The sequence below is a fragment of the Pseudorca crassidens genome, chromosome 10 (genome assembly GCF_039906515.1).
Source record: "Pseudorca crassidens isolate mPseCra1 chromosome 10, mPseCra1.hap1, whole genome shotgun sequence".
Lineage (NCBI taxonomy): Eukaryota > Metazoa > Chordata > Mammalia > Artiodactyla > Delphinidae > Pseudorca > Pseudorca crassidens.
The window spans coordinates 36,369,415-36,384,551 of NC_090305.1; the positions used below are offsets into that span (position 1 = coordinate 36,369,415).

At 38.0% G+C, this 15,137-nt stretch overlaps 1 protein-coding gene across 23 annotated transcripts in view; it reads right to left on the reverse strand.

Annotated features, from left to right (window-relative positions):
- Positions 1-15,137, reverse strand: part of DNAH8 (dynein axonemal heavy chain 8) — a 327,555-nt gene that overhangs the window by 270,338 nt on the left and 42,080 nt on the right. For 22 of the 23 annotated variants that reach the window (XR_010946846.1, XM_067753082.1, XM_067753094.1 and 19 more), the window contains 6 exons: positions 12,584-12,781; positions 10,631-10,707; positions 9,223-9,322; positions 7,491-7,610; positions 5,953-6,088; positions 2,394-2,581 (listed from right to left, as the gene is read on the reverse strand). Coding sequence is in view for 22 of the 23 variants with exons in the window: in XM_067753082.1 (XP_067609183.1) it covers positions 2,394-2,581; positions 5,953-6,088; positions 7,491-7,610; positions 9,223-9,322; positions 10,631-10,707; positions 12,584-12,781 (819 nt within the window). In the remaining variant the exon portion in view is untranslated. Of the gene's footprint in view, positions 1-2,393; positions 2,582-5,952; positions 6,089-7,490; positions 7,611-9,222; positions 9,323-10,630; positions 10,708-12,583; positions 12,782-15,137 lie in introns of those variants that run through there. The other variant, XM_067753104.1, reaches the window with a different exon arrangement.

Consider the following 15,137-nt stretch of genomic DNA (forward strand, 5'->3'; position numbering starts at 1 on the left):
GCTTGTATACAAATGTTCACAGCAGCATAACTCATAATGCAAAAAAGTGAAAATAACCCAGATGTCCATCAACTGATGAATGGATGCCTAAAATGTGGTATAACCACACAATGGAATATTATTTAGCCATAAAAAAGAATAAGGTACTGATCCATGGAACAATATGAATGAACTTTGAAAATATTGTGCTAGGTTAAAGAAGCGAATCACAAAACACCACATATTGAATGATTCCATTTGTATGAAATGCCCAGAATAGGCAAATCCATAGAGACAGTAAGTAGATTAGTGGTTGCCAGGGGAAGATGTAGAAAGACTTGGGGGAACATGGGAAGTGACTGCTAACGGATATGGGGTTTCTTTTGGGAATGATGAAAATGTTCTAAAATTGATGGTGATTGTCCAAATGTGTGAATATACTAACACCATTAAATTGTACACTTAAAATGGATAAATTGTACGGTATGTGAATTATATCTCAATAAGCTTGTTATTTTTAAAAAATGGTTTTGAGAATCTCTATTCTAATACTCTGATCTTTTTTGTTGTTGCTCCATTTTACACCACAATGTTGAAAATCACTTTCCACTCATGTCATTTTACAGTCATACTACTTCATTAATTTATATCTTACTAGTATCATTAAACATATTATAAAATATAATGCACTTAATCTATAAAATTATAATATTAAGAATTTTTTAAACTCACTCTTCATCATTGTCGTTATCCATAAGTCTAAATCTGATTCCTGATAATCCTTTCACTCCCTTCCCTCTTGTTTGCATGTCAGTATTTTAATGCTAACAAGAATCGACAATGGAACAGAATAGAGCCCAGAAATAAACCCATGCATATATGGTCAATTCATTTACAAACAACCAAGAGTATACTAAGTCAAAAATATTCAATGGTGAAAGGACAATCTCTTCAGTAAATGATATTGGGAAAACTGGACAGCCACATGCAAAAGAATGAAATTGGACCTCTACCTTATACTGTACACAAAAATAAACTCAAAATGGATTAAAGCCTTAAATTTAAGACCCGAAACCATAAAACTCCTAGAAGTAAACATAGGGGGTAAACTTCTTGACATCAGTATTGGCCATGATTTTTTTGGATTTAACACCAAAAGCACAAGCAGCAAAAGCAAAAATAAATGAGTGAGACTACATCAAACTAAAAAACGTCCTCATTTTGTTTTCGTCAACTAAATGAAAAGACAACCTATGGTAAAATACTTACAAATCATATATGTGATAAGGGATTAATATCCAAATACATAAAGAACTCACAAAACTCAATAGCAAACAATCCAGTTAAAACATGGGCAAAGGAACTGAATAGACATTTTTCTGAAGAAGACATAAAAATGGCCAATAGGAACATTAAAAATTGTTCACCTTCACTAATCAAAACCATAGTGAGATACCACCTCACAACTATCAGAATAGCTATTATCAAAAAAAAGATAACAAATAACAAATGCTAGTGAGGATGTGGAGAGTAAGGAACCCTCAGGCACTGTTGGCGGGAATGTAAATTGGTGCAACCATTATGGAAAACAGTATGGAGGTTCCTCAAGAAACTAAAGGAGAACTACCATATGATCCAGCAATTCCACTTCTGAGATTTTATCCAAAGAATATAAAAATACTAATTTGAAAATATATATGCACTCCAATGTTCATTGCAGCATTATTCACAATAGCCAAAATATGGAAACAACCATCCATCAATGGATGAAGGGATAAAGAGGTGATATATACACAATGGAATATTATTCAACCATGAGAAAGAAGGACATCCTGCATTTGTGACAACATGGATGGACCTTGAGGGCATTGTGCTAAGTGAAGTAAGTCAGACAGAGGAAGACAAACTGTATAATATCACTTATATGTGGAATCTAAAAAATCCAACACAGAGTAGAAAAGTAGTTGTCAGGGGTAGGGGAAATAGGGAGGTATTAGTAAAAAGGTACAAACTTTCAGCTATAAGACAAATAAGATATGAGAATCTAATGTATAACATGGTGACTAGTTGATAACACCGTTATCGTACAATTGAAATCTGCTAAGAGAGTAGAACTTAAATGTTCTCACCAATATATATATAGTGATGGATGTGTTAGTTAACTGACTAGATGGAAGGAATCCTTTCACAATATATATGTATATCAAATCATCACAATGTACACTTTAATTATCTTACAATTTTGTCAATTAACCCTCAATAAAGCTGAAAAAATTAAAAGAATCAACATAATAACAAATTTCTCCCCAATGCTGCATTAGCACAACTGCAAAGGTATCTTTTTCTTTAAAAAAAAAAAATACAAAAAAAAAAAAAACTCTTTCAAAATAACTAGAAAATAGCATCCATCTTACCTGCAAGTACAATTTATCTCCTTTCAATTTACTTTCCAATTTTAGCAATCTCTTTGCCTGTTCTGGTACATCCAGCTTCATTTTTATCATGCATTTAGTTTCCCGAACAACTTCCAAAATTTTGGGATCAAAATTAACCAGCAACTTCCCTGTTTCTGGATGTCGCACAAAAAGTGTGGCTTGCAAAGCTACAAATAAACAATTATTGACATAACTTATTCTAGATTTCTGTTATTCTAGATTTCTGCTTCCAGCCCTGTTTACATGCCTGTCTTCACCATTGAACTACTGACTTCTTAAGAATAGAACAATAGTTTTGGATATCCCAGGTGCTAAGGCACAGTATCTGATACACAGTCAGTGCTCAAAACTTAGATAAACGAATGCAGAGTATCTGCAAACTATAAAATCAGATCCAGAGAGGTATAAAAATGGACCAAGAATGGTTAGCCTTTGTGCTATGAACTGTGATACTTTTCTGAGTGGATCTAAAAGGGCTGTAATACAATGTCAGTTTATTTTTATGGATTGTGATTTAACCCCTGGGAGAGAGAACTGGAAGATGTGTCCAACTACAAAATATGACACACTTCATAGATTTCAAACACTTTTCTACACCTAACTCCAAAGTGGCTTCTTTAAGGAGGTTTGTCTGACTTAAATCAATAACTAGGCTCAGTATCAGTAAGAAATATTTATTAAACACCATTGAGTTGTGAACTCCTAGAATGTAGAGGAAGATATTTTTTAGCCTACACCTGAGTTACTACATGAACATCATTCATATAAATAGGCACTTTCAGATATGTTTTTTATTGAGAATTGAAATACATAATCCCAAATGGTTCATGCTGAATAGCCTTAGATCATTTGTTATCCCAACATGAATTACTTCTAGAGGAATAATAATAACACACTTATAGACTAGTATGTGCCAGCTTGAGTTGCATTTTATATTAACAAACACTGATAACATGAGAATTGGACATGTATCTTCCAAGCCTCACATTACTTCACAGACTATGGCTGCATCAAATTTCTAGTAAAGCAAAATAGACTGTATCTCTCTTTGAAGTTAGTTGACTTTTACTCAACAAATAAAATTAGTCTTGATATGATTCTTAATGATGCTGGTTTCATGAAGATGTCAACTAAAAACTTTACCCAATTCATTTGGAATCTTTTTAAAATTTGGCTAGAAATCATTTATCCTCCCAAGTAAATTCCAAAATAACATTGGGACATTCCAGTAATGAAATTTGTGTTCCTCAAGACAGTTCTGAGCTTCCTTGACAGGACAAAATGATCAGCAAGACCACTAATAATAATGACAGCCAGGGCTTCCCTGGTGGCGCAGTGGTTGAGAATCTGCCTGCTAATGCAGGGGACACGGGTTCGAGCCCTGGTCTGAGAGGATCCCACATGCCACGGAGCAACTAGGCCCGTGAGCCACAATTACTGAGCCTGCGCGTCTGGAGCCTGTGCTCCGCAACAAGAGAGGCCGTGATAGTGAGAGGCCCGCGCACCGCGATGAAGAGTGGCCCCTGCTTGCCACAACTAGAGAAAGCCCTCGCACAGAAACGAAGACCCAACACAGCAAAAATAAATTAATTAATTAATAAACTCCTACCCCCAATATCTTCACAAAAAAAAAAAAATGACAGCCAGGAAGTCTGCTCCAGGACTGAGTGAACATTCTATGTGAATCATCATTAGAGAAACTTTATACAGCAAATCAAAAGGAGGCCAATACTAGTTCTCCAATTATTATTCCAAGTTTCTATATGGTTAAGTATAGTTACATCAATATAACAAGAAGAAGCCTTCCAGAGCAATTCATTTCCACTAGCCTGTGTTCACATGAAAGGCATGTTTGAATCCTGGCCCTGCCACTTCCTAGCTCTGTGATCTTGGGCAAGTTGCTTAACTTCTCAGTACCTCAGTTTCCTCATCTGTAAAATGAGGATAATAATAATTCCTCAGAGGGTTGCCATGAGAATCAAAGGAGGTTGTATATGTAAAGTGCTTAGACACAGCCTGGCATATGATAAATATTATATAAATGTTAACTATGACTGTTATTAAAAGGACACAGAGATGAAACAGACACAGAGAGTATTCCTGGAATGTGTAGGGGAGATAAGACAGATCTATAAAGCAACAAATGTCATGATAAAGTGTTGGGGGGGGGCCTCTGGAGGAGGAAGACATTATTATCGGCCAGGAAGAATAAAGAAGGGCTTTATAGATCAGGGGATTGTTGAACTTTTTATGGAATGTGTGCAGATAAGAGGAAAAATCAGCAGGACAAAAACAATTTAGAAAAGTGCATAGTATTGTAGAAGCAAAACAGTACCTGCTCCATATTTCAATTGCTAAAAATGCTCTTTGCTCTCTTCTATAATGTGAATTATAACCTTCTTTTAATGCTCTTTTGAGACCGTTGCTCCATTAGCAGGTTTTCATTAGGATCCATAGGGCCCTACCATGTGCATTACCCAGAAACAGCTCGCCTGATAGAAGTGGTGTATTTGAGGCTTAACTAAGGTGCCAGGTGGGAAGACATCCTGCAGGGTTGAAGCCCTGTCCTCCAGGATGCAATCATGCAGTGGATCAATGGCCTGTATATAGTGCTGTGTGCCCAACAACTAAAGTACATGGGTCTGGAACCAAGAGTCAGAACTAGGAGTGGCCCCTCTCACCATCACTCCCAGTGAGCCGACCTCCGAATTTGTGCTTCCTATGCCTGCAATTCTGTGCTCTGCTGAAGTGGAGATCCTGGCGTGGGAGGGAGAAACTTTCCTACCAGGGGACACAGTCAGGGTTCCACCAAGGTTACGAATAAGAGATTAAGGTAAATATGAGACAAAGCAGGAATCTGAACTGACCAACAACTGAGCCCACACAATAACAACAACATCCCAGGTGATGCCAGCATAGATGGATGATGGCTTAAAACCATCCACCCCCGCACCTCACACTTAACTCTTCCCAACACCTTGGCACCCCTCAGAGGTACCTGAACACAGCCCTAATACTCTTAATTTAATGGAGATCAGAACTGAAGTTAAATTCAGTTACAGGAAGAGAAAGAAAGGGAGGGAGGGAGGAAGAGAGGAGGGGAAAAATGGAAGGGAGGGAGGAAGGAAGGAAGGGAGGAAAGGAGGAGAGAGGGAGAAAGGAAGGAAGACAAGCAAGCTGCAATTCCTTTTCCTCTGATTAGGACTGTGATTTGAATCTATAGCATGATAAAACTGGATATAAAACCTTCCCAAATATATGGAGAAATATCAATAAGGAGTCTTGTTATTTACTTTTAAATACTGTTTTTCAGGATAAAGTCATAATCTTAGTATATCAACTTTAAGCTCATGACAATTTCTGCTTATAAAATCAGAATATTATTAACTGTAAAGAAATAAATAATTGTATCCTCCCCAAATCTAAATTTAACCATCATACAGTTATATAAAAAAGATGTAAAAATTCTCCGGAACCACAAACTCATTCAAAATCTCCTAACACCCGCTCTGTAGTGTCACTGCAGTCTTACACACACCATACTGTAACTGCGAGATCTCTTTGATCCAGGCTGTATGATAGACCACCTCAAATTCCACCAGAACGTAGGAAATTTTATTATACTGACGAATGACAGCTTTGCCTTCCGCACTTGACAAAATTTCCGAGTTTTTCTGTTTTTTAAGGGAAAAACAAAGATTTTTAAAAGTCTGCTGATTGTTTTCTTACCCAAACCGTAAAGCTATTTACATTTTAAATGACATCAAATAATGATACTACCCATTTAGATTTTACCTCAGACAAAAATCAGAGATGAGGAAGGCCAGACAAGCTACAGATGGAAGTAGGGAAACCTGATCAGTAGAAAGGGGAAACTGGAAAAGGAAATAAAGGATTTAAAAAGAGAGGTCTCTAGGCCTACAGCCGGTCCCAGGCACTGAAAGTCTCCACCTCCAATGCTCTGTTCCCTCCCTACTTTTCTGGGCAAGATACAATGAACTGATTTTCCTTGAACTGTGACTATCAGGGCAAATTCCTAAATTCAGCACCAAAAAAAGAAGTAAGTATAGATTCCCTCCCTCCCTCCCTCTCCCTCCCTCCTCTCCAAATTAAAAAAAAAAAAAAAAAGTAAATGTACATCAAAGAACAGAAACCAAATTTCTTTATGAAGAAATTGAACATTTTTTTGTTTTGATTCACACATTACCAAAAACAGGACAATCTCTGCTCTGTCACTGTAAAGTCAATAAACAATTCAGTCCCCATCCTGGCCTCTTGTCTAAGGTCATCGTTTTAATTTTTTTTTAATATTGATAACAATAAAATAAATGATAGCAGCCAAACGGAAACAACAAAAACTTAATATTTGATAATGCTTAAATAATAAAATTATTTGCAGGACTGTTGTTTTGTAGCTATTTTGTTCCACGTTTAGGCCTAAGACATAACACCAGGCAAACCAACTCTGCTTTGCTACTCTGTCTTTTTAAAAAACAAAGCAAATAAAGCAAAACAAACAGAAAACAACAAAAAAAAAAAAAAGAGAGAAAGAGAAAACAAACTGGCAATTTCAGAATGCCAACAAGGCTTAAGACTATCCCGGTGTTTTTCAGAAATCTAATAGTCTTAAGGACACAGAGGATGAATGTACTCTATTATACTCTGCTCTTGGTCTCAGTCCAATACACAGGAATATACTCTGAGTGCATCCTAACCTTCACTAATGTGTATCAGTGACCTATTCGTCCGCATATAGAAGTAAGTTTCAGTACTAGGTCTGTGTTCTATTATTTTCAAAACAATTATTTTACAAAAGAGAGTGTCCTGTTTATTAAGCGTCATAAGTTTTTAAGATTCATCCCCTTAGAGATTAACTATAATTAAATGGGATTATCTACCAAACATGAAAGAAATGGCTTAGTCTCTCTCCAGCATATTTGTAAACTAAATTTCCTTTGCCCAGTAAAAGAATTAGCTCTAGCTACTTTACTGGACACAAATGTTACAGGATAAAATATATTTCTTGTATTAAAAACCACCATGATCCACATACTGTAAATTTAACTATTGGCTTACAAAAAAATAGTTGATGGGCTCACTTATCCGGTGATAGAGCTGCCTCACCCAAAGGATCTTTCCTGCTATAGGGGGCATGTTGCGAGCAAGAGGTGGGTCATCTTTTTGAGAATGATAAAGCTGTAATTAAAGGTCTGGCATTAATGTTTGAAATTCAATACAATGGAAAAGGCAAAAATATATACAGCTATATTTGTATTGATGTTTTACCATTATTCACATGTTTTATACACAAGAGGTAGTCCATAAATACGTAAATGCACTCCAGAGATATCAACCTGAGGCTCAAAAACTATGATGATTACAATATACGACACTTAATTCTCTCTTAACCCTTACTTCCCATTACATGTATACTTTTTTTCTGCCTTTTATCCCCAATTTTAAGGAGGTATTCAAAAGCTGGAGCTTGGGGTTGACATATACACACCACTATACATAAAATACATAACTAATAAGAACCTGCTGTATAGCACAGGGAACTCTACTCAGTACTCTGTAGTGGCCTATATGGGAAGAGAATCAAGAAAAAAAAGAGTGGATATATGTATATGTATAACTGTTTCACTTTGCTGTACACCTGAAACTAATACAACATTGTAAATCAACTATACCCCAATAAAAAAAAAATTTTTTAAGTAAAATTAAAAAAAAATGAGGAAGAAGGTGGTCTTCTCCCCCTCCCAACTTTTCCTTTAATTATAAAATTGTTGCCCACTAAGTTCTCTGTGCGCAGCACCCTCTGGCCCGCCCACTTGTAAGCCTCACAAGCGTCCTATTCTAATAAATCACTTCTTTTATTTTTTATAAATTTATTTATTTTATTTTTGGCTGTTGGGTCTTCGTTGCTGTGTGCGGGCTTTCTCTAGTGGCGGTGAGCGGGGGCTACTCTTCGTTGTGGTGTGCGGGCTTCTCATTGCAGTGGCTTCTCTTGTTGCGGAGCACAGGCTCTAGGCGCGCAGGCTTCAGTAGTTGTGGCACGTGGGCTCAGTAGTTGTGGTTCACGGACTCTAGAGCACAGGCTCAGTAGCTGTGGCACACAGGCTTAGTTGCATGCATGGTCCGTGGCATGCAGGATCTTCCCAGACCAGGGCTCGAACCCGTGTCCCCTGCACTGGCAGGCGGATTCTTAGCCACCACACCACAAGGGATGCTCTAATAAATCACTTCTTATCTTAAAAAAAATTAAAAAATAAAGCAGGAGCACACAGCTACATTATATCTGTCATAATATTCTCCAGAGCCCATATTTTGATACCCAAAAATATTAACTTAAACGGGCTTTCCCATGCATACATGAATGCTGTCATAAAAAGACAGTTCTTAAGAGCAAAGGAGTGTGCTCTGGCTGTCCAGGGACACACACTGTCAGCACCTTCTCCCATAGAGAGAGGAGCATCAAAGATACTCAGCAGGGCTTTCCTGGTGGCGTAGTGGTTGAGAGTCCGCCTCCCGATGCAGGGGACACGGGTTCGTGCCCCGGTCCAGGAGGATCCCGCATGCCGCGGAGCGGCTGGGCCCGTGAGCCATGGCCGCTGAGCCTGCGCGTCCGGAGCCTGTGCTCCGCAGCGGGAGAGGTCACAACAGAGAGAGGCCCGCGTACCGCCAAAAAAAAAAAGATACTCAGCAGTGAGAGGATTTGTCTGATAAGCTTGGCACAACATAATGATGGCAAATACTTCCAGAATATTTTTGTACTGAGTACCATTCTATTTATAAATATGATACTTGCCTTCTTAATAGCTTCAAGTTCAGCCACATAATACTGAAGAATAAGCTCAATGGTGTGGTTTATTTCTAATTGAAGACAGGGAATGTTCAGTTTTTGGAATCTAAAAGCAATTGAGGGTGAATAATGTAAAAATAAATGAGAAACACACTTAATTGTTGCAATCCTAAAAATCCATTCACTCATTTGACAGATATTCACACCAGGCCTCATGCATTGCCCTAGGTTACAGTGATGGACAAGACAGGTGTGGTTCCAGCCCTCTTGGAGCCAATGATTACCTTACGGAAAAGGCAGAGATCAGTCAGGAGTGACATAAATAATTATTTAAATTACAAGGGTGCCAGAAATGCATGTAACAGGGGAACCCAGCCAAGTCTGGGTAGTCAAGAAAGACTTCCTTGAAAAAGTGACATCTGAACTGAGATTAAAAAGATGAGTGGGGAGCTGGCTTAGCAAAGATGGAGGGGAGCTCAATGAATGTCCCCTTGCCAATATTACTGCTCACGTCATCCCAAATAGGCATAATGATATCATGATTTTGCCAGCCAAATGTCACTTCCACTAAGAGACTAAGTTATGCATAGGAAGTACTAGAACCATAACTTTCTGATAATAAAATGAGTTGACACCAGCATACCATAGGTAAAAAGAGAGAGACAGAGACAGAGAAATTGCCAAGAAAATGGTACTGCCATCTGTTTGTACAGTACTGTCACTCATCAAAATCATTATATGTCTGTTTCAACTCTTATGATGGTCTCATGAGGTAAGGTTTCACAGGTATGATCCAGCATTAGAGAGATGGGAAAGTCAGATCCAAACCCAAAGTCAGACCCAAACCCAGATCCACTGGCTCTCAGGGAAGAATTTCAAAACGGTCCCTAACATGGGTAGTGAGCCCTTCCTGAGCTGCAAGAAAACGGCTTCTGGTCCAGCCCATCCTTCTAATCCAGGCTTTCCTGCCCTTTAGGGGAGCACCGCTGTCAGGACTAGAAGGAAAGGCAGCTACAGAAGCACTCAGGAGGAAAAACAAAGTTTGGGGACCTACTATTCTTAGATAATTTCACTGTTAGAAATCCTTTCAGTATGCAGAATTAAACATTATTTGTTCCCTTTCCAATAACACTTACGAAATTAACCTTAACATATTACATAGCTGGGGGAAAATGTGAAATCACTTCCTTATTGAAAGATTTTCCGCTACCAAAAAATGCAATGAAAATTGAAAATGAAAAATATCATACTATATTTCAATTTTCACCAGTCTATTTAATGGTAATTGGGAGATTACTGTTTATAAGTTTTAAAGTTTACATAGGAGAGATTTCCAAAATTTTTTTCAAATTGTTATTTTCAGCTATAAAGTTATCCCACCTAGAAACTATACTGCTTAATGCATTATAAATACCTCTGAAGCAGCTGAAGAGCCTGCTGAGAAGACAAAATTTTTCCAAAAGTACTGTTCATAAATGCCTGTATTTGTACCTGAAATGCAATATTAATGTTTGAATGATTTTTTGAGTTAAGGAAAAGATTAGTTTTGTTTAACAACAATGAATGATTCTCCTACAGAATCAAAATACGAGCCTTAAATACATCTACCACCTAAGCATCTAGAACTGCACTGTCTGGTATGGTGGCCACTGGCCACATGTTTCTACTGAGCACTTAAAAATGTCACTACTTCTAAGTGAGATGTGCTATAAATGTAAAATACACACAAAACTTCAAAGACAGTATGAAAAAAGAATATCTCATAATGGTTTTTATTAGTGACATGTTAAAATGATAATATTTTGAATATGTTGGGTTGAATAAAGTATATCATTAAAATTAACATCACCTACTTTTTTTACTTTTATGCACGTGGCTACTAAAAAATTAAAATCATATATGTGGTTTGCATTTGCCGCTCATTATTTATTGGATGTTGACCTAGAGAATTTATGAAAGGAGTGTAAGTCCCTTACAAAGTACATTTTTTGGGGAGATTTAGGATTTCTTAGCATGTCGGTAGAGCAGTGTAATGACACTATAGACACCCAACGTGAACAGGTGTCATTTTCTAACACTGCTGCTCTCAGAAACCTCTTTGCCACGCTAAGGAGGAATAAGAAGCCAAAAATGTTCTTCCAAGACTCCCACCATCCCAAGCAGTGAACTCCAAACTCCTGGTGCCCAACTGACGGAACTGAAGCACTCCACAAATTACTTTCACTTATAGATTATATTGGTACTGTCTACAAATACATACTACACCCATTAATCAAACATTGGAAAAGGAAGAAAAGTTAAAACACTGACATATCTTTTTAGATACTAAAAACTTAATATGGCCTCTAAATTTACTGAAAGCTAAACTTGTATCTAAGACCACAGTTAAGGCTTTATAACATATAATCTTATTAATGAATCATAAAAATAATTTAAGCAATAAGTTTTTTAAAAAACACAAATTCTCACTGCTATCAAGATATAACTCCCAAAACCAAACATGAAAAGTAAAAAGTAAAATATATCTTCCTATCAGAGTCTAACTTTCAAAAACAGAAAGGAAATTTGTGTCAAAAAGAAAAAGTGTTGTTGCTAGAATTTTAGGATCTTTTAAATTTATATTGCACAAATTACATGTAATATAGTTTTTAGAGAGTCTTGAGAAAAAATATATCATCTTCCTCACCTTCTTGGCAAGGATTTAAGACTCAGGAAGTGGGCAGGGTATATTCTTGTCCCTCTCTGTGTCTCCAAGACATTCTGCAGCAAAGAGGAGACCATTCCCTGGGGCTACACCTGGGTTAACAGTTTTCAGTAAGAGAGTAACTGAAGTCATATTAGCCCAAAAGGTGAGAAAGAAACCTGTTACAGTCTCATCCCTCTGGTGTCCCTTCAGCTACGACAGACAGGAGGAGGGTCTCTTCAGAGTCATCCTCTAAGCTGCAGAGAGAATGTGGCCATAAAGCGCAGTGCCAAGGGAAGAGTGTTCCATTGTCCTAATCTGCTCTCAAATCTTCTCACACTGAACAAAGAACAAGGCCTACGAATTCTTACACAGGACAAGTGACACTAGTCCTTGGCACAACAAAAATCAAATATATTTTTTAATGCACATTAAAAATAAACCCAGCTACAATAAGCCCTTTGGGCTTCTGGTTAGTTACTGATATCTTTTATTGAATAAGCTCATTTTTCATTTAAAAAAAAAAAGAAAACATTTTGTGGGCTGGTTAGAAAATTATTCATGCTGGCAAATATTTTTGATCAACTTGCAAGAGTAATTTGTAATAAATAGTAAATATGTGAATTTCAGTACTATTGATTACATTTCAGCTTTACTAAATCAAAAGTATGTATAATTACTTACCTCTAAAGCCTTGATTTTTGCCGTGAAATCTAAGTAATCCATGTCAAATTCTGTCCTTCTTGGATCCAAAATATCATACTGCTTTGTCTTAACCCCTTGATATATATTTTTGAATTTTATTGCCATAATGTCTATTCCCTCTATGGGAGAATTGCTCAAGGCTGAATATGTTTGCACAGTAGTTATCATTTCTGTAATCTTAAAAAGAAAAGTGTTACTTTAGTTTAAAAGTTAGAAATTAGCACCCTTCCCTAGAATTAACTCTTAGTGAATTAATGATTTTTAAAAAACAAGCCAATAAACAGGCTTTAGAATCATTTAAGGTAAAACCAACCAGAGGAGATAAAACAGAAGACAAATTTCTGTTCCAGTCATTACTACCCTTAGACTATTTAAGATGGAGGATGTTCTGCCATAGTAGAGAGAGTTTAGAGCCTTTCTCAGAATCTGATCACCTTGTCTTCCAAGAGGAGGTGGGGTGGTGAGGGACAGTGAGTAAAAGCCCTTGCAGATGTCTAAATAGTTTCAGCATTTTGTTCTGGAGAATGTTCTGAAAATCATTTCACTGGATCACTGGATTCAAAAGTGTTACCATTTTTCTGGCCCTCACCATAGTTCTGATATGTAACACTAGCATAATTCCACATTCAGGCAAAGGAAAGGTCACACAATCCTGAAAGACGACCGTAGTCACTTCTGACCCCTAAAGAACCCTGGAAAATCCTCACAATGAACTTTATTTCAGAAACAGCTGGCTCCATCTCAACGTACCAACACCACCTACTTCACCAAAAAAAAAAAGTCTTTCATGTCCACAGGCTACTCAGTTCCTTAATATTCATCAAAATGATTCCCCATTTTGATTCCTGCTCTGGAAAACAATCCTCAAAGCTTCCCACTCCTTCGCTTCTCTCCCACAAGTGTTCAGGGTGAGAAGAAAACTAAAGACAGAGCTCTGGGAAACCAAATTCATCAATATTGGGAAACCAATATTCACCAAAATTTACATGGCAGGAACAGGAAGAAGAAACAAGGGATATTATACACAATTCTGGTTCTTTAGGGCAGACTAACACTCAATGCACCAAGTCTCCATCTACCAAAAAAGATGCATTTCAGGCACCCTAAGCTGACACACTAGCACTTTCCTCCTCACTTGTTCCTTAAAGATCCCCAACATCTCTGCCCAACTCTGAGGTCTTGGTTCTCCAACCCCAAGCTCAATCCTATCTGTCCTTTGACTTTCATACTTGGTCATCCTGACATCTGGATCTGAGCTTTCCCTAACAGGCTCTGGCTTAGCCTGCCCTTCTGTCTCTCCTCTTCAACTATTTAAGAGCTCATAGGGGTAGTCCCACAGTGGTCCCTGCTGTGCCCCACTCAGCAGGGGAAGCCCACCAAGGCAGTTCAGTAACCACCTCTAGAGGATTATAAAAATTCTGGCCACATTTCAGGGTAACTATTATGCCCCACCTTTAAGAATCTGGACACCAACATCCACCAATTACACCTGGGAGAGATGCCAGTCAGCCAAGGAATTCTTAGCACAGGGGAGTTGGAATAACCTAGTAACCAGGATGCACTTCAAGTAAGGCCCCTAGGGAGTGCTGCGTTGGCTCTGACTGCTGAGCCTTTGTGGCATGAAGTTGTATCCTTAAGACTACAGGCAGGGCTTCTCCAGAGGTAAGGCAGGAGGAGTAGCTAATGTAGCTGGCCATTATTACCCACTCCCTTTAGCATCAGGAATGCTTGGGCTGCTGCTCTACAGATGGATGTTCATTATGCCCAGCATTATACCTGCCACCAAAGATCTTTACTGCACATGGGCTAATAATTAAGGTCCAGCCAGGAAACTCTACCAAATGTAAAACTGCACCCAAGTTAGCAAGGGCCCCCGCTCCTGGAAAAATGAACAGTAACCAGGACTCACCTCCAGGTTTACATCCTAATGGTTTCAGAAATGTTAAACATTTCTGTAGAACAGGTCCTGACCAACGGGGCTTATTATTCATTTGCCCCATGCCAATATCATTCTAAATTGGACACTTGTCCCCAAGAAATCCTCACTGTTCACAAAACAGCCTCACACAACATATTCCCAGATGCGGCACCAAAAGCACAAGCAACAGAAGAAATACTTGATAAATTGGACTTCATCAAAATTTAAAACTTCCTGCTTCAAGGAATTCCCTGGCGGTCCAGTGGGCAAGACTCCACCCTCCCAATGCAGGGGGCCCAGGTTCGATCCCTGGTCAGGGAACTAGATCCCGCATGCATGCCACTAAGAAGTCCATATGCTGCAACTAAGAGCCAGCATGCTGCAACGAAGATCCCACGGGCCGCAACTAAGACTCAGTGCAGCCAAAATAAATAAATAAATAAATAAATATTAAAGCAAAACAAAACAAAACGTCCTGCTTCAAAGAACACAAGAAAGTGAAAAGATAACCTGTAGAAAGAGAGAAAATATTTGAAAACCATATCTGATAAGGGACTTAAGACCCAGAATATATAAAGAACTCTTATAAACTGAACTATGAAAACACAAATAACT